Genomic DNA, 18,570 nt, shown 5'->3' with positions numbered 1-18,570 from the left:
TGCATAAATTGCAGATGGCATTGCACTTTGCAGTTGCATAAGTGAGAAGAAAATAACAAAATAATGACAGTGTAATATTATATTGTTTGTGTGCACAGTGGCACATTGGAACTAGCATTTTACAGAGTTTCTAAATCTTGACAGGCATATTGATGAGTGTAGGAATGTGGGGCAATTACTGCTACTGTGGCAGGTGGAGACCAGAGGGAGATAACACTCTTGAATTTGATACTTTTGCAATAATCAACATGAAGGTTACTAGTTTTCCCTGCTGGCTGTACTGCATACAGCAGGTAAGGTGCTGATTTACTGTAAGTAAACTTGGACTCTTTTTTTTAAACATGTATCTCTTCCACTCCCAGAACTTTTTATCTTCAGATGGGTTGGAATAGTTTCACATTTAACAGTACATTCTGAAAGGGGAAACTACTAATGAGAGACGGGGACTTCATGAGCCCCGGAATGGGTGGAGCTATCATGGTTCTACCAGTGAATGGGTGAGTTGAAGCAGGCATAGTGTTCAGATGGAGAGAGCTTTGTCTTTTGATTGGTTCACATGAGTGATTGACAGCACATGGTAGTCCCACTCATCATCTGACTGTCCCAAGGTATATCCGTATTAGGTTTTTAGCTAACAAATGTAAATATGTTTTTCAATCAAGTAGGGTGGTTTTTACAGTACTATGTTGTGTCTGCTAAACAAGAGTTAATTTTGTTGGGATTTGTTTTGTTGTTGCTGATGAGTCTTTCAGGTGGCATTGAGGTGCTCTGGGAAGACTTAGGGTAGACCTTATGCGTATCTTCATGCATGTCAAAATGAAGCAACGGCCAGCTACAAATGCTGAATTCTCTGCATTTCATTGAAAAAGTATGACTTCCTAAAGATTTCAAAAAACAGCTTTGGATTTGCACTAAAGAAAACTGTGTTGCAAAGAGCAGCACCCATTGAACATTTATGAACAAAGTAAAATATAATCTCTGTGACATTCGGGATAGAAATTAAAATGTACAGATATCCGTGAGAGTATTTACCCTGGGGGGTCACAGGTCAATCTGAAGTTTCACAGAATGTCTCACAGGATGGAACCCTTCACAAGACACATACCCTTGACAATAATTTTGGCCTTTTGCAGCTCTTGGGTTCAGCCAGGTGCTGTCTCAAACACTTCTGATCAAATGCCCCAATAACTGATACATAACCATGCTTCAGGTCAGCTAATTCAGTTCCTGGTGCATTCAACACGACACGTTCACTTTCAGAGTACTCTGAGTTTTCTCCAGAAAACTTACAATTTCAGGGCCCAGAAATCAATGCATATCATGTGACAACTGTAACGTTAATAACATATTTCCTAGAGGGGCCACTGGTGAACTTTAAAGCCTTGTGCCATCTATAGAGCACCTAAACTAAGTACTGTATAAACCCTTTCTGTAGCCTTGAAACAGTGAGCATGGAAAAGACAGAGAGAACCTACCAAAATATCACCTAACGCCAGGCCTTAATGAGGAGACTGACTGATTGATGTCCAGCCCAGTAGTGGCCATAATTAGAAACATTAATCAAACTGCAAACTGCTCATTCTCATGCTGTTGAAGTGTCTGTCACTTTCCGTGGGTAGACTCTTGTAATACTTCTCAGTAGCACTAACAGGTAAACCTGTGCATGAAGAAATTAGAAAAACATAAACTTAAGAGCAGTAAAAAATTACCTAACCATAAAAATGCCACGCATTTCAAATTCATTTACAAATTCACCACAAGATTCGTTTGGTTAATACAGTATCAAAAGAAACTGCTCATTTTAAAATAATTCATAATAGTGATGACAATCAATTACACATGATATTTATCACATCACATGTTCACATTTGTCACATCCTGGTTGACTCTAAGCGCACACTGTAGATACTGTGCATTCATTGAACTGGTTGTTTATTTGAAGCAATTTAACTTAAAGGCACTGCTGAGCAGAATAGCAGCAGTACCTCACTGAGGGATTCAACCTTATAACTCCCTGGTCACATTCAGTTGTGAGGGATACTCCACACTGTCAATCATATGCATTTATGGCTACACTTTGGTCCTGTCCTTATTGCCCTTTTAAAATTTGAGGACTGAACTGTAAACTGCATGTAAAGTGATACAGTTTACATACTGAAACAGAATTCAGAGTAACTTGATATCAACTTGGCTTTTTCTACGCTCTTTTTCACCATTGTCTTTGTGCTCTGAATAAACCATTTTCCATCTACCATTAAATAATAAATGGATTGGTTTTGTTAGGAATTTTATCGGGAAAATCCTTTATAGAGCCGTCTGTTTTGAACAGCTACACGGGGTGGTCTAAACCGTAAAAAGTCCTCTGAATCTCTCGGGAAGGACCGGGATCTGACGAACGCCAGGTCTATACCGCATGTGATCCTCTTACACCGTAGTTCTCTGGTTTATATCCTCCATTAAATCCAAAAACATTTCAGGTGCAGTCTGGTAAGGCTTCTGAATGACACCTCTATTTAGAAAACCGCTCTCCGCCTTCTCTGCAGAGTACACACAACGGAGAATAATAATAAAAAAAGAAGAAATGAAACGCTGGGGGCGCTCTTTAGCTTTCTGCGTTAAGAATTTGAAAACGATTTTGGACAGTCCTGGAAATAATGCATTGTTTTGCGTAATTGTATTACATATGCAGGTTCTGTTGAATTTGTTTAACTTATGACAGGATTGGAGGTTTACTCAGGAAATCGTACTTGTTATAACAGAGCTTTTAGACAACATGAACAAAACCTGGTATTTTTTAAAAAATATCAACGTATCTAACTCCACACCTATTTTTTATGAATATACAGTCATTATGAGTAAATCGCTAGCTACAAGGGATAGAAACCCGTCTAAAGGAGGGAACAAATCAACATAATTCCCCAATTCCATCCTCATTTTTCTGCGCACAGACAACTGTAGGGTTATGTAAGAATATGTTCAAACGCACTACACAAAAATTGTAAAGTATGGCATCAGACATACGGGGAACGCTGTTTGATTTTCCATACCTGTCAACTTGCCGCACAGGCAAATGCATCTTTCTAAGAAAATATGGGATGGAATTTCGCTTCAGCACCTCGCACCGCCTCTTTTTAACATAAGGTACTTGTTCCCTCCCTTTCCTGCATCTTATTATCTCGTGCCAGTCTCTAGGTGAAGTAGCGCCGCTAGATAGAAGCAGGTGTCCAACATGGCGAACACGGGGAACGGATCTCTCGCTACAACTCTCATTTTATTCATGGTTTCTGCAGCTTTTCTTCACAAAGGTAGGCTGCAAAGTGTCCAAAGAAATTTGAATGCAACGGTCGGTTGAAACTGCGGTCAACGGCGAGAGAAAAACAAATCGCTAGCTGAGATGCATTGCAGGGAATGGATCAAGCTAACAGGCGTACTAACTGGATCCTGAGAATCGGAGAAGTGGGTATCGTAAAAACAACAAAAGGAAAAAAACTAATTAAAAAATTGCGGACTTCTTATCTGGTTTACTCTCCGAAGTGAATTTGGAATATTTAGAAAAATGATTCGTGCACATGAAGGTAGTCAGTAACAGTTACATAAAAAAACTTAATCGTATTCGCTCAGATTTGTTGCCTTTACTTGGTCTTAACAGTTTTAACATGTTTTCCGTCACGTCGGTGCGAAGGTTATGCAGTGGCATAAACGGCGAGTTGACGAGCTGTCTAGCTTTGGCTGTGGCTTATTAGTTTGCTAGTTTGACATGCCAGTTTATTGGTTAGATAAGTGGACCACGTCCTCTATGATTTGAATATCAGAATAAAACTGCGCATCTCGCTTGAAATTTAAAGAAAGAAAGAAAGGGAACAAAGTTGCGGTAACTAGTATTTTAAGTGCACAAGACGCCGAAAAGTACTAGTTCGCTATTGCTAGTAAGCTGTGATTCAGTAAAGCACCGTGCGTAACTAGCGGGCTGTTCGCTCGCAGGCATTGTCCGGCGAAACGCCGCGGCTGTTTGCGAGCCAAGAAAAATGAACGCAGTAGCCAGTCGCCGTAACGCAGATAGTTCCCTTTAAAAGAAGGTAGACTAACAACGTTTCAAACTGTTCGGCATATTCCTGTCAGTGCTGAGAGTTGGCTATTCGATAGCTATCCAAGTTATCCCCGTCAGTTCAATAAAAAAAAAAAATCAATGCAGTGACTTTTACAGTTTAACTGCGTCGGTGAATCGGCGAGCTGCTTCTTGGTTTTGCAGTATACAGGCACAACGCGCTACAAAGGGTCTCATTTCTGTGATTCTCCAGACTGGTGCTCTTGTTCGTCAGGCTATCGTTTGAGTTGGAATTGCGCGCATTATCATGCAGCATCCAATGCGTCAACTGTTTCCAAGTTGAACATGCGAGCGATCCACTTAGCTCGCTACTGCAGGTTGCTGCCTAGCTAAAATCACGCCACTGCCTATTTTATTTCCAAAAATAACATTGAACATCAAATTCCGATCGCGATCCTTACATGACAGCTTTTTACAAACGATTCGCCCTCAGTGCGTTGCCAACTCTGTATGCTCGTAAACATGTCTGAGGGATGGATTTGCTTGAAAAAATGGTCAGCTCACGCTCGCCGAGACTCGCAAGCAACAGTTCAAAATCACCTTGTTGTAGCCTATCAAGTCGCTAGCTTGGCCATTTCAGATCGCTAGCGAATAGCTTACTTTGTTGTAACATCTAAGCACACCAACCAGCCGAAAACATACCAGATACACTGGCGCAAGTCAGTTATTTCAGGAGTCCATTTTTGTAATTTACTGTTGACGATGTACTTTGTTGACTGTTTCCAATGCACAGATCGAGACGATTGTTAGGAAGGTTCTCTGATACAGGACCAGTATTATTATGCCGAGACAGAAACGACGCATTTATTTGCGGTGCCCTCTGATAGCACTGGCCGTGGAATCGAGTCTCAGCTTGTAGCAGGTTTAGGAACCAAGAGGGCAGTGTTTTCTCTTTCTACAGTGGGAGATATACACGCGATACCGTGGCTTAATTGTGACAGATTTTTTATATAGGCACTTCCAACGGATTTGATTTTATCTTAAATATTTCATATTTTTTATATTGCGTGTAAATAGGGCGTTTAATATCGTATAGCGACTTTATGTGTAGCTGCCCACTTCCTCAATATCAACAGGTGTATTGCATTGTTTTTCCGTATTTGTTTAAGAACTGATTCGTAACCCGTTATTTTTTCCGTTGGCTGATGATATGGAATGATGGTATGGATTAGCTTCCTCGCAGGTTCAGTTCAAAACAGATTTATAGGTACGCTCGTGCCATCCCCATTTATTATTATTATTATTATATTATTATAAAGAAGATGGAAACAGCGCACCTACAGATTTATTTTCGCATCTCTACGTTTGCTGTCATGGTTTTTATGGTCTCAATTTGCTTCTTAATTAGATTCTTTTGACAAAAACATGGAGGTTGGCATTGTCTGAAACTGATATGCCTTACCGACTGTACACGGCCACAGAATTATTCCGTTTCTGTCGTTGGCTTTGGCTTGCAACGCACGACACGGTTTTTTGCCATCGGGAAAATATAGGCAGATGCGATTTATTAATGCTCCATACGTCTGCAACTGTGTGACTCTCTCCAGTAACTGTTTTAAGCATACATGCTTATTATATATGGCCGCGGCAAGAGGGTGTGTGTATGTATATACATATACATTTTCTCTCTCTCTCTCTCTCTCTCTATATATATATATATATATATATATATATATATATATATAAATAAAATGAATATTTATACACACACACACACAGGCTAAGATAAATGTACCCTCTGCAGAGGTAAAATTACAGCTTTTTTTCAAGCCAAGAACTGCCGCAGGCTCTTTGCCCTGTGTGATTACTGTTAGGAATTGGCAGGACAGGTGGCTTCAGGGATTAGGTTTGACATGCTTTTCACTGTGCTGAAATGATTTCGGTGTCTCCGAGTACTTAATGTGGGCTACATCTCGACGTAAGTGCTCACCATAAGTGTCTTTTCTTTCTGAAGAACTGTTTGGAATTGTCGAGGGGGCGTCCTTGGGTGTGCTGCAGTTTACCCGAGTAATTCGTCTAGTAGTCTTGCGAACAAATCTTCCATGCACCAGCCGCAAGTGTTCCTGTGCAATTATGAGAGTGAAAGAACGCACTGGCTGTAAATTGTCAGTACTTACGTTCATTTCCTTTGTGTCTATCCAACCGTCCTGTCAGGCCCCCGTCGTTTATTTCCGACTGTAATTAGCCTAATTGGATAGAAACTCGAATCATGTGTTTATCAGATAAGACTTGTTCTGTTTGTAATTGCCTTAAACTTTTCAATTGAAGGTGACATGGTCTGTGAGGTTTTTATGTTAGGTAAGCGTCAAGCAGTACGATGCCAAAATATGACAAGAAGATTAACGCTCAATGTTATCTTGAGCTCTGCTCTCGCCAGTATCTTGATGGTGCTGACGCTTTCATTACTTTATCACATCAGAATGTTCCAGCTAAGGCCATGTCATGACTTGTTAAGCCTGGGTATTTGCTTGGGGTGTGGAGAGGAGGCAGCACTTGTTCTTGTGCTTCACTGTAGTCCAGTGAGGTAAGCCTGTGTTTATGGGTATTTATACTCTGAAGTGCGTCTAAATGGGCTCTTCCATAGATGAGCTGCCAGAAATTAAAATCTACATGATGAAGTTATTAAAACAGGAGAAGGGACTACTTAACACCGGGAGTGGGGGGGAGAGAAGGACAGCAAAACAGAACACTCCAGCATGCAGCGTTCTGAGAGACGCCAACTGTGGAAGTACCATGATAGGCTGATAGGCTCCCCCCCCCCCCCCCCCCCCACTCCCATCAGAGATGGTACTCAGGTCGAGTGCATCAGTTCAGCTACCTGTTCAGATGTGAACATCAAGGCTGGTCCTGCCACTAAGAGGTTCTTTGGGGGAGTCATGTTTAGGGGGTTGTGTTGCCCATTTTGGAAGGAAGCCTGTGCTTGGCAGACAGGAAGAGGGCCAAGCCAGAGTCTAGACATGCTCAGAGGGAGTACAAGTTACCACCGAGCTAATAGTGCCATTCTTTTCTGATTTCTCTTGTCAGTTACAATGTCGTTGACACTGTCAGGAGCTTTTTGAAGTTTTGAAAGCACTTCTGTGTGATAAATCTAACTTTCCATGATCTTCCTTGCTCTATTGGTTATCCTGCAGTACAACACAATTTATTCACTGTGTGCTGCTGTTGATCAGCAATCCCTGTACGTGCAATGGCAAGATGGGGTCAAATGATGATTTAAGTGAATTTTGTTTGAGGTAGGGAGCTCAACTTTGAATGGTAATGAGTGAGTGAATACTTATTAGACTAGGCTTTACTGAATGCTTAAGTGGCTGTCCCTAAAATACTCACAACAGAGCAATGCAGATTGATGAAAGCACCCGGTCAATTAGCCAGCTATTTATCCATCTTGTACACTAATGTACAAAAAGGAATGGACAGAGCTGATTCCATTAAGTGACACTTGAGTAGCATTTCTTTATTGATTCATGGAATTGGAGTTATTTTCATCACCATAATTTAATACACGGAGTTTACACTGCAACTGGGGCTCCTTCATGCTTTCTCTTGTCAACGTTATTATATTTCAGTGCCAGAAAATGTAAGTACAGCAGACCCTCCCTATTCAGGGACTGACTCAGAGCTTGCTGCAAACGGGCAGGTTCACAAGTAACGCTGTACCGCTAATAAAGACTTATGCACAAGGAGGTTTCTTCCTAATGCATAAACAACCTCATTTTGAGTATCACAAGTAATATGATGATACCGTAAATACGATATTAATATGTATATTCTCAAGTAATAACATATTGGATGTGTGTAATATATAAAAACATGCATTTGTAATGTATAAAAGTAAGCGTGTATTGAGTGTGTTTCAGTGTTGGGGGAGTGCGGGGACATGTTATGATGCCGTGCAGAGTGTGCATGTGCTGGCATGGTGCCCCGCTGCCCGGCAACACGCTGACGCGGAAAACGGAGACCGCCAGGCTGCAAACCCGCGAATGGCCAGCATCTCTCGCTCCGCTGAGGCGGCTCGGTTGCATGCTAACTGTACCCTCGGTTTAAAAACTGGACTATAGGTATGCTCTAATGTACTGTAGAGTATGTACCTGGGAATTCATTACCGTTGGCTTGTTATCTGGCTGTAAGAACTAGCTAGCTAAAATAACCTTATGCCGCCCACCCCCCCCTTGGACTACTGTTGCATAACCTGTGCCATGTGAAGGAAAATATATAACTTATATAAATAATATAGTTGGTGCTTTGCATCCCATCACTAACAGTGAGCCTGCTTTCATGTAACATGAAACGTGTATATTTGTACATGTACCCTTTTTCTTTACCCATTCATAACTCCTAATAGAATTTTGTTCAGCGGAGCCATCTAGGAAAGTTATTTCACTTAATCGAATGACGGCGTAATGAAAGGACTTTTTTTAAGTGAATGATAGGAGTCAGGTCGTTGCCTTCCCGCTAGATGGAACAAAATTTTATCCAGTTGCTGCCTGATCTGGGTGCTGAACAAGTATCCAGGGGCTGAACAGTTTCTAACTTAATCAGGAAGCTTTTTCCAAGTGAGGTCATAGCTATCAATTTTCTTTATTTTATTCCACTGAATACTGATGATAGGCCTACTTACTCATGTACTGTAGCACTTGGAGAGGAAGCTGTATCTGAACCCCTATCAGTGAATGCTCAATTTTTAAGCCGTATCTGAACCCCTATCGGTGAATACTCAATTTTTCCCAAGTATTTAGCAGATCCCTAATATCTGAATGCTCTCACCCTGGTTTATTCAGCCATCCCATTTGGACTTGCTTGGTTCAGCTTACCTGCAGTGTCAGAGTGGTTCTCAATAAGCCGGTTTGTTATTTCGCTTCATGAATGGCACTGTGTTGGTAAACAGGCCATTTTTCTCTGGATTAAACGCGCCGATGACTCGGTTACAGTGCTCATGGAAGGAGCCGTTTGGGAAACGCCTGTTAATGGGTGCAAAAGCCCGTAGTTAAACAAATTGGTGAAGTTTATGGCCACATTAGTTTTATGCATTTTGAAGTGATGCAAGAGGGGAGATGCACCTGCTGCGATGCAGGCGTGCATAGTAATTGAACACAGGTGGAAGTTAAATGTTGACGTGCTGGTTATTTAAAGCATATCCTCATTATTCACTCCCAGCTATAAAACACGGTGGCTAAAATGCCTTTTTATGGCAGGTTTTACCTTTTGGGAGGATTGTTTCACTGAGTTGAAAGCAGGTTGTGAGTACTCTTCAAAGCTATCCTGTAGGTTGATGGATATAGGTTGTCCAGTGGTCCAGTGGCTTTAAGTGGGCAGCAGTGTGGTGTAATCATAAGAAGCGGGGCTTATAATCTAAAGGTTGCTGGCTTGATTCCACTGGAGCACTGCTGTTGTACCCTTGGGCCAGTTAGTTAACCCACAACTGCCTCCGTAAAGGTGTAAAAGTGGGTAAAGTTGTAACCTGCTGTATGTACGTTGCACTGGATAATGGCTTCTGCTGAATGAGAACGATGTATTGCAGTGTCAGTGTCCATGTATCTGAAGATAAAAAGGTGCGTTTATAGCTTGAAAGGATCTTTGCGGTTTTGGGAAATGGCTCCTCTGCAGTATCACTCTTGTTATGAACACCGGAGGAGGATGTGACAGGAGAAGTTAATGGGAAGTCTGAATGCTCAGAATAGTGACTGTGGAAGTGCAGAGTCTTACTGAGAGTTACACTTACAGTGTGAGGAATGAGGAATACATATTGTCCTTCAGACATCTGGGTTTGTAACCCTGTAAGTAAATACAGTTTTGCAAGCAGGGGGAAACAGCCAATCTGTTTTACATGGGGATGTATGGAATCAGTTGGCTATGCTTGGTTGATTTGCATGCCTAATAATTTTAACATACTTCTCAAGCTTGGACTAGTGTTCTGTATTATCATATACCGTATGGAAATTGCACTGGGTTTTTCCAATGTGGAGACTCTGTGGTTTCATAAATTATTCATTTATTGCATTACATTTCCATTTAAAAATCTCTGGTGTTCAGTAGAAAATATTTTCTGTCTTATAGCGTATCAATCATAAAATAGCAGGTGAAAAGTGAAAGCATCTTCTTACATCATTCGCATTGATCGCTGCGTCCTGGCTGCTGGTTCCCTCTCTGCACAGAGACATGGAGCATCTTATCGCAACACGGTTTAATTGCAGGGGGAAGGCAGGGTAAAACAAACTGCTGGGGGACGGGATGAAGTTTACCTTCGGCTGGGCGTGACCAGGGGGACATCTGTCACTCATCAACTCCTCGAGGGGTTCCACAGTGTTGTCTTTCAGTAGCCAAACACAGTGAGAATGGTGTAGTCTTGCTGGATTGGCTTGATGTGTTCTGTGTTCTGCCTCCGGGGAGACAATGGTCTCTTTGTTCTGATTTGATTGGCTGATTTGCAGTATTACCTAATGTTCTTACCTCTGCAGAGGTCTTTGTTATTGTGCAGCTGTGCTATGTAAGCTGTGTAATACTGATAAAATAGCTAAACCCTGACCTTTAGATAGGTACAGCATGGCTTTTAATATTGTGTATACCAAAATGGTGACCAGTGTTGAAGTAGACCTCGGAGTTGAATAGGAGCTTGACGCTTCTGAAAAACAGTTTCAAAACCTGAAATTGTAATTAATTGTGCCCAGCTATGTTGCTTTGTTATCAAAATTTTTAAACATGAAAATGGCAAAAGTTGCCCTACTAGACTACCTGGTTACCAAAGACTTTGGTAGCAAAGTAGTGCCTATATGGACAGCTAAGAAGCATTTGTTACCGTCTACATGGAGTTTGTTACCTGAAGCCTTGTAAAGACCAGAAACGAAAGAGGCTGTAGATTTAAGAAACCTCTGGAGCCAACATATATAAAAACTAAAGAAAGAAAAGCAGAAAGGTTTCCCCAAAGCCCAGTCAATTTCCTTCAAATTACCCTGCTGCCAGTAACTGTCCATCTAAGATGAATCAGTCTCTTTTTGTCTAACAGCCTGTTGTCATTCATAACTTTTTAAATTTGAAACTGTTTTAAAAGTCAGTGTCATTTTTGTGATTCTTAGGTCTGTCAGGTCATCATATCAATAATAATAATGTTTTTGTAGAATAAAAACATGTAATTTACCCTTTTACAGATTACTGTAAATTGGAACAGATGTTTTCCTGGATAGAGCTTGGCGAAACGCTTTTTCTTCTTCCTCTTCTTTTGCCTTGTCCTCCTTCATTGACGGGGAGTGGTGGTCTGCTCCTGCTCTGTGCAGAGGCACCACTGCTGACATCAGATATGTAACACATGCAGTAACAGGAGCGTGAGATATGTATCATGAATATTTATGCACAAAAGGACCAGCCTCTTGAAGTGCACACAGCTGAAAGCTGTGACCAGGGTGGTCAGTGCCATCATCTTTCTCTGGACAGACACATCCTTATTAGGAAGCAATTTCAAAAAAAAAAAAAATTCAAGTCTGAGTGAAGGTATGAGGTTTTCCTGGAAGGATATTGCCATTTTTATGAAGGGCAGAAAGAAAATGAGGTTTGTCAGGAAAGAATAGAAAACACTTGAAGTCACTGTGCTTTTTGGTCCTGCAATTTTATTTCTACGCTAGTTGTGAGAAATGCTTGGACACTTGAAAATTGCCTCTTTATGATGGTGATGATGAACATCAGAGCTGAGCTTTTGGGAGATTGTGCTGGACACTTTTAAAAATACAGACACGTTCTTTCGTAAAACAAGGGACAGCTCCACTTCAAAAGCATACTGTCTGTTCAGCCAGGGTTCTGGCCGGTGATTTGACTGCTTTGCTCTGAAGTTGTTTTTTTGTGTGCACTGGTCTTAACAATGGAAAAATGACATTAAAATGTGTGTGCACTGTTCAAGAGGAAAATTCATGTAATGATTAACAAATACACACACTGTGTATTTTGTGGTTCTACCTGATGAACCTCCTTGTTGAAATAACAATTTATCGCATCTCATTTCCATGATATCATTGTACATTGAACAGATTACATCCTGCTGTTCCTTCATTTAGACTAAGTCTTTATTTCTGTTACACAGGTACTGGTCATGCATTTCTACAAATGGATATTCATTCATTGCATCATGTACATTGAGTTATCTTAACCATATTTTTGTTCATGGTGCCACAAAGTTCATAAATATGGAAAGAAATTTGCTTTCAGAAAAGAGTGCATATGAGTTCAGATTCTTAGGTGTATTAATAAAAATAAAGCATTTCCATACAATTAAGTTAGTACTTAAATATTTAGTCCTTACTTGTAGTGCTTAACTTAAAATGTTCGCTTGGTGTATACATTGAAAAAACAAAAAACAAAAAATAAAGGGATATAGTCCTAAGCACGTTCACAAAGAGCCCAACACACAGCACAAAAACAATGAAAGTCTGTGAATTCATTAGAGAGGAGATCCCAGAAGGACGTCTGCAGAGAACAAGGCACTACCTGAGTCGGCCTCCCCAGGGCCCCCCCCCGCCACCCCCCATCTGTCTGTAGTGTTTTGCCTGGATGCTTTGGAGCTAATACAATTCTTAAAAAAGCTGTCATAAAATTGTTGCACCCAGTTGCTTTCTGTCAGCATTAAAGGATTGTGATCTTGAAAATTTAGCCAATTACCATGCTGGGAAACTGTCAGCGTGTTGTTTGCCGAAACTGACTTCCATTAAAGGCGGCACCACTGCCGGAGTTGCACGGCATTCGAACCACAGAAGCTTCTCCCAGACACTGCACTACTCCACATATTCAGAATCAACTGCAGCCTGAGATGCCCTGTTAGGGGATCAACATGCTACCTGGGACTTAGGCTCATTTTCAGACGGTACTTAAAGGCATACAAATATCTGACATTTGATATCCTTGAAACCTTGTCGTTTGTTCAGTTTTCCCTGGAACGGAGCACATTTTTCAGGGAAGGTGCACATTCAGGAATGTGGTGCGTTCTGTTTCAAGATGTCCCCCTGTGCCGTTGGTCTGTCATGACAGTTCTTTGAGTTTTACTGGGCCTCACATCAAAAATCCTAGCTTAAGGGTGCTCCCACCTTTCATCAGGTTAACACCTTGGTTTTCCATCCTGCCATATGCAGTTTCACAAACACTTCACCCTTGAAACGGACCTGATCTTTTCAGTGAGACATAAGCATAAGGAATTCTATCTCCCAGAAGAGCTAGGTCACGTTAGACTGTAGAAAACCACAAGCTAGGTGAGCAGGTTACCAGTGGGCCTATCACAAGTGTGAAACGAGCACACCAACCATGTAATTCATTCAGGGAGGGAGACCGTTTAAAACGGCCCAGAATTCACCCATTCCCCTTGATCAGCAAGTTACCGAGCCTTAGCCACATCCCGATTCATTGAAAATTCTGTTCTTGCAGCAACATTCCGCTGGAAACTTTGCTACAAAATGGGACACTGATGTGCCCTGTGTTCGCAAAGGGCATGCAAATTCAAATGAAAATTACAGGATTAGCAACAGACCAGTGCTTTTCCTCTTAAGAATCCTGCTACCCAGCTAAAGCCTGGTAATGATAGCAATAATGATGAAAAAAAAAAAATATACAAATCTAAAGTGTAGCTAGTTTGAGTGAGCATCTAACAGTGGCCTACCTCTAACACAGGTGAGACGAGTCACAGCAGTGTGTGTGAGAATGCATTACCCGTTCAATCAATGCAAATGAAATACATTAATAATTCATTATGTCTAATTGGATTCTGACTTGATATTTGCCCGGTGGCGTTTTTTGGGGAAAAAATAAAATAAGGCTATCCTTTAAAGTCTTTAACATTTCATACAGCTGTTTGGGAATTTTATTAAGTTATTGAGAGAATGTCCAAAATGTCACAAAGCAGCCGGAACAAGTTTGACTAATGGTACAAGACTCGTTCATTAATGCATTGTCCCAAACGACACCACGGGAGAATCTTTTTGCTGTGTTCACCTATTGAAAATAGGCCAAACTGCTCATCAAGTCTTAACTCCTCTCACATCTCACATTTCTAGTTACTTTTTGTCATTACGACAGATTATTTTGATATGTAACCAACCATTTTTCTCATGTACTGCACTGCTGTCCCTGAGGAAAAAGCGGTATTAAAAGCCGTATTCAGTGTGTCCATGTGTGCTTTTTTTTCCCGGCACACGGCTGCCGTTTGGAGGTGGAACATATGTAAACACCAACATGTTAATCTGTAACCAGAGTAGCTGAAAGCGGGGCTGAGAACGTGCCTTATTCCACACTGCGTGCCTGTGCGCGGCGAGCGTGTGACTCTGTGCTCCGAGGAGAAGCGCTCTCAGCATGCGAGCAGCATCGGAGACGCTAAATGAGTTGGAAGTTGCGGGCTTTTTTCCGAGGATAACAATTCCTCCTTTGATAGATCTTATTGTTCACTCTAATAAGAGTTCCTATTGAGGCCGAAAGCCCAGGCTCTCAGGCGGGCTGAGAGGTATAATGCTCGCACAGCTCTCAGCCGTTCGAGTCGATGCATTAAAGAACTCACGAGCGCGGCTCCTCTTCTGCTTACTTCGCCTGCTGCTTGGCCTCGAAGATTGCATGCATCATACGTTATTATAATATTACAGTACCCCGCATCCTTTTATGCATATTACACACAAACCAGCCACGCTGTGGACTCATTGTTCCTGGGAAGCATGTTCAGGGCAGTTTATCGTTCTGGCTTTCACCAGAGGGGTCGTCGTGTAACGACACAATGTCCCGCTTTGCTGAATGCTGAAAGGCGCTGTCCTTAAGGCATTGTTGAAATAGAAAAATGGAAAATATTGTGGCATAGTTTAATACAACAATACATTATACTTTAGATTTTATTAATTTTCTGCACGTATGCTAAGATTTCATGTATGAAATGATCTGCTGTAATGTTGCCATCTGATTATTCCTGGTCAGCATTACCTCAGTACTTCATAAACTTAGCGCAGTGCTGTTGAAACCGATAACAAGCACTGTAGTTTACATGTTTAATATGACGGAAGAAAAAAATCATAGAGAGATTCATCTTAAAGGATTTATTGCACTGGTTTTGTAATTTAAAATTAATACAATCAATTTTATATTAGTATACTTTGTGCGGTTACATTAAATATGCTTGTTTTATTGTATCAGTAAGAAGCAGCTAATGGAAAATAAATCTGTGAACACACTGATAATGTTTTGCAATGTTGGTAAATGCTTTAGGTTCTTCAGCAGTTAATTTGTAAACCGTTTGTTCATCCCGTTGGTTACATTAGCATAGCAGACTCTCTTACCCGCTTTCCCTTTTCATCCGCTGTTACAGCTGGCCATCTCTCATTGCAGTTCAGGTTAAACGCCCTACTCAGTGCTACAGCAGCAGTGTCCCATTTATGGAACTGAACCTGCAACCCGTTGATTACACTGTACTGGTGTCCTCTGCACTGCCACCATATTCTCCTTTTCCCTCAGATGTTCAGCTGGAGAAGCGGTGGCTGAGTGGAGCCCTGAATGTCATTATCTCTTTGAAAGGTGAAGTGAACCCGCGGCACTGAAATGCACGGTGCTCAATAGGCCGCTGAAAAATGACCCAATTTCTGGTTGTAAAACCAGGTCATGCAATAATCTCTCAACATCCAGTGCTGTTTAGAGAGGAGAGAGGAAATAAAAAAGCACATGAGAGTCAGGGTAGGTTGCTTTGCAACATCATAACAGATTAGCACTATAAAATGACAACCTATAATCCTGAGACCCAGTCATTTGTGGTGAGTAGACTGTGACTGTCGTAACAATGAGACTTTTTAAAACACTGGATTGGCGGCGGTGATTTATGTTGAGCCATTCAAGCTTTCCTCTAAACGAGCAGTAGAGCTGGGCAGCAGTGTGGAGGACTGGTTGGGGAGCACAGGCTTATAACCCAGAGGTTGCTGGTTTGATTCCCCGTTTGATTCCTCCCTGCTTTTGTACCCCAGGGCTAGGTACTTCACCTGAATTGCCTCAGTAAATGTTAACCGGGTAACATAAAAACTGTAAGCGATGTAAGTCACTGTGGATAAGAGCATCTGCTCAGCCGCTGTAATATCGGATGGGATGAGGCCCTCAGGGAAGGACACACACTGTAAAGCCAATCAGTAATGACTAGCTGACAAAGACAGCTTCCCTTGCAGCCTTACTGCAGATAAAAACACGTGTCACAGTTTACAAACAGTGCAGTTCAACTCAAATCATTCAAGTCATTGATTATATGTATTGATTATGTGTATTAATCCTAAATTGAGTTCTGCAATCAGCGAGAGAGTGCATCCATCCGTACTGCCAAATGTTAAGTGGATGTGTGTACAGAGGTCTTCCATCCAGCTGTGTTTGGTTTTTTCCGTTAGTTTTGCCATTGGGGCTCAACATGCTGATTTACTCATACAACATTGAGATGCTCGAAAACAAAGATGGCAGAATTAGTCATCCACGGGTTAAAGCTCTCCGGCCCCACGGTGGAAATCCGGCGTGCAGAGATTTTAGATCAGTCAATGAATTATTACAAGCGTATACCAGAGCGGAACGCAGTTCTATTAAAAACTACCACTGACGTGATGTTTTTTTCGGATGAGTTTTAACCAAGCCTGTTCAGGCGACGTACTGGCACGAGAGCGCTGTTCTTATCCAATCGACACCTAGTTTCAACTGTGATTCGGTGCCAGGAAGTATTTGCGGGGACTGTATCATTACTGCACAAAAAGGTAGCATGCATTGAAATAGATGGAGCATAGAAGCGAAACTTGTGAAGGCTGGTGCAGACACAAGCACGATAGAACGGGAGGTGAAAAATAAATGGGGATGGGCTTGGTTAGATGAAAACGGTAATGACAGACAAACGTTCGGCTTATCTTGTCACAAATTAAATGAGACCGGGACCTGTATGGGACAAGCGGCAAAAGGTATCGTCTTGGCATGATGGACATCCCTCTCACAAAGCAGCTGTTCGGGCTCTTTGTCAACGTTGGCAGTGGCTGTGGCCACTGTAGCTGCTGTCACTTCATCCATCCAGGACCAATCATAAAGTCCGCGTTTGTACGGTTACAGCGGAATATGACCTGTCTTTCAGGATAGCGCCAGCGCTAGCTGACCTGTGCAAAACACTTTCACAGGACAGAACTGCACTCTCCAAACTTAGCGTGAAATACACAGGCCAGCTACCTATCCACTCACGACCCTGCCTGTCACATTCGGCAATGTTTAGCGCACAAGCTGTCGAAACAGATGTTTTCACAGAACGTTTACGAGTCACCAAACCGCAACATGGACAGAATTCTCAATGTCTTGGGCCGATTCTATGATGATGGCTTGGAAAAAGTTGTAACACAGCATCTTGCTACTCGACCAACTTTTATTGAAGTCGCATTTTTCATTTTTAACAGCATTTAAGAAAAAAGGAAGCACTTTTAATTTGTGCACTGTAATACAAAATTGTATTAATAATTGTGTTTTTTTTGTTTTGTTTTACAATTTTGAACTAAAGCTGTTGTGGTAACGCTACTTTACGTGTGTCCTATTTCAGGCTCAGAAAATTTTGTTGCTTTAAGCCCTGATTATCAAAATGTGCACTGCAAAGTGAATTTGTCTTCATTACTTTATTATCATTTAGCAGACACAGTTATCCAGAGTGATTTACAGGTTACAGTTTTTACATGCTATCCATTTAGCTATCAGTTAATATTGAGAAAATTCTGGGTGAAGTACCTTGCCCAAGAGTACAACAGCAGTGCCCCCAGCAGGAAATCAAACCAGCAACCTTTTGGTTTTGAGCCCTGGACCCCACCACTATGCCACACTGTCACCCTCATTGCCCTGTATGGGCACTGCATTATAGTGAATTAAAATGAATCCCACCTTCTGATATTCCATCAGAAAATTGTGAGGAGTTTGGCCGTGTTGTTGGTTTTATACCTAATCTTCAGAAGTGTGATTATACTTTGCAGCTTTCTGGTCGCACTCGGCTTGTCGGCAGTGTAGCTCCAGCAGAGGTTCTGGGGGGGGGGTGTACAGGTGTGATGGGGGTGTAAACACCCTTGCTTCAGGGTGTGGTTTCCCCGTTTCTCACTTTCGTGTTCTTATCACCTTCACTGCGATGGAAACAGAACACACTGAAAGGAAGAGTGTTGTGCTTATAGTATCTGTGGACCAGGCTGTTCTTTTGGAAAGGATCTATGAGGGACATACATTTTGATCCATGGAAAGACTATGATCCCAACCCTTCTGCAGTGTGATGCACTTGATAAGCTGTTCTTTTCCAGGCCAGCCTGAATATCTTTTCTTTTATGCTGGGTTTTTTTTTTTTTCTTTTTTTTTGGATGAAGTGAAATTGCAAATGCACTGAGTTCAGCTCCAAACCAATGGAGACCCCCCCCTCTGTTTCTCTCTCAGTTTGATTGTTTGCGTCCTGTTGTGAAGATGTCACTCACAGAGGTTTCACATGCAGCTTCCAA

General features: G+C 41.7%; 1 protein-coding gene across 4 annotated transcripts in view; it reads left to right on the top strand.

The window, feature by feature from the left end:
* Nucleotides 1-3,192: 3,192 nt before the first annotated feature.
* The window catches only part of cadm1b (cell adhesion molecule 1b), a 285,341-nt gene continuing 269,963 nt past the window's right edge, over nucleotides 3,193-18,570 (top strand). For all 4 annotated transcript variants that reach the window (XM_036536051.1, XM_036536049.1, XM_036536048.1 and 1 more), the window contains exon 1: nucleotides 3,193-3,305. In XM_036536051.1, the coding sequence (XP_036391944.1) occupies nucleotides 3,230-3,305 (76 nt within the window). In that variant the 5' untranslated portion in view covers nucleotides 3,193-3,229. The remainder of the gene's footprint in view (nucleotides 3,306-18,570) is intronic.

Source organism: Megalops cyprinoides, chromosome 9, assembly GCF_013368585.1.
Source record: "Megalops cyprinoides isolate fMegCyp1 chromosome 9, fMegCyp1.pri, whole genome shotgun sequence".
Lineage (NCBI taxonomy): Eukaryota > Metazoa > Chordata > Actinopteri > Elopiformes > Megalopidae > Megalops > Megalops cyprinoides.
This window is presented reverse-complemented; position numbering and strand designations above follow the sequence as displayed.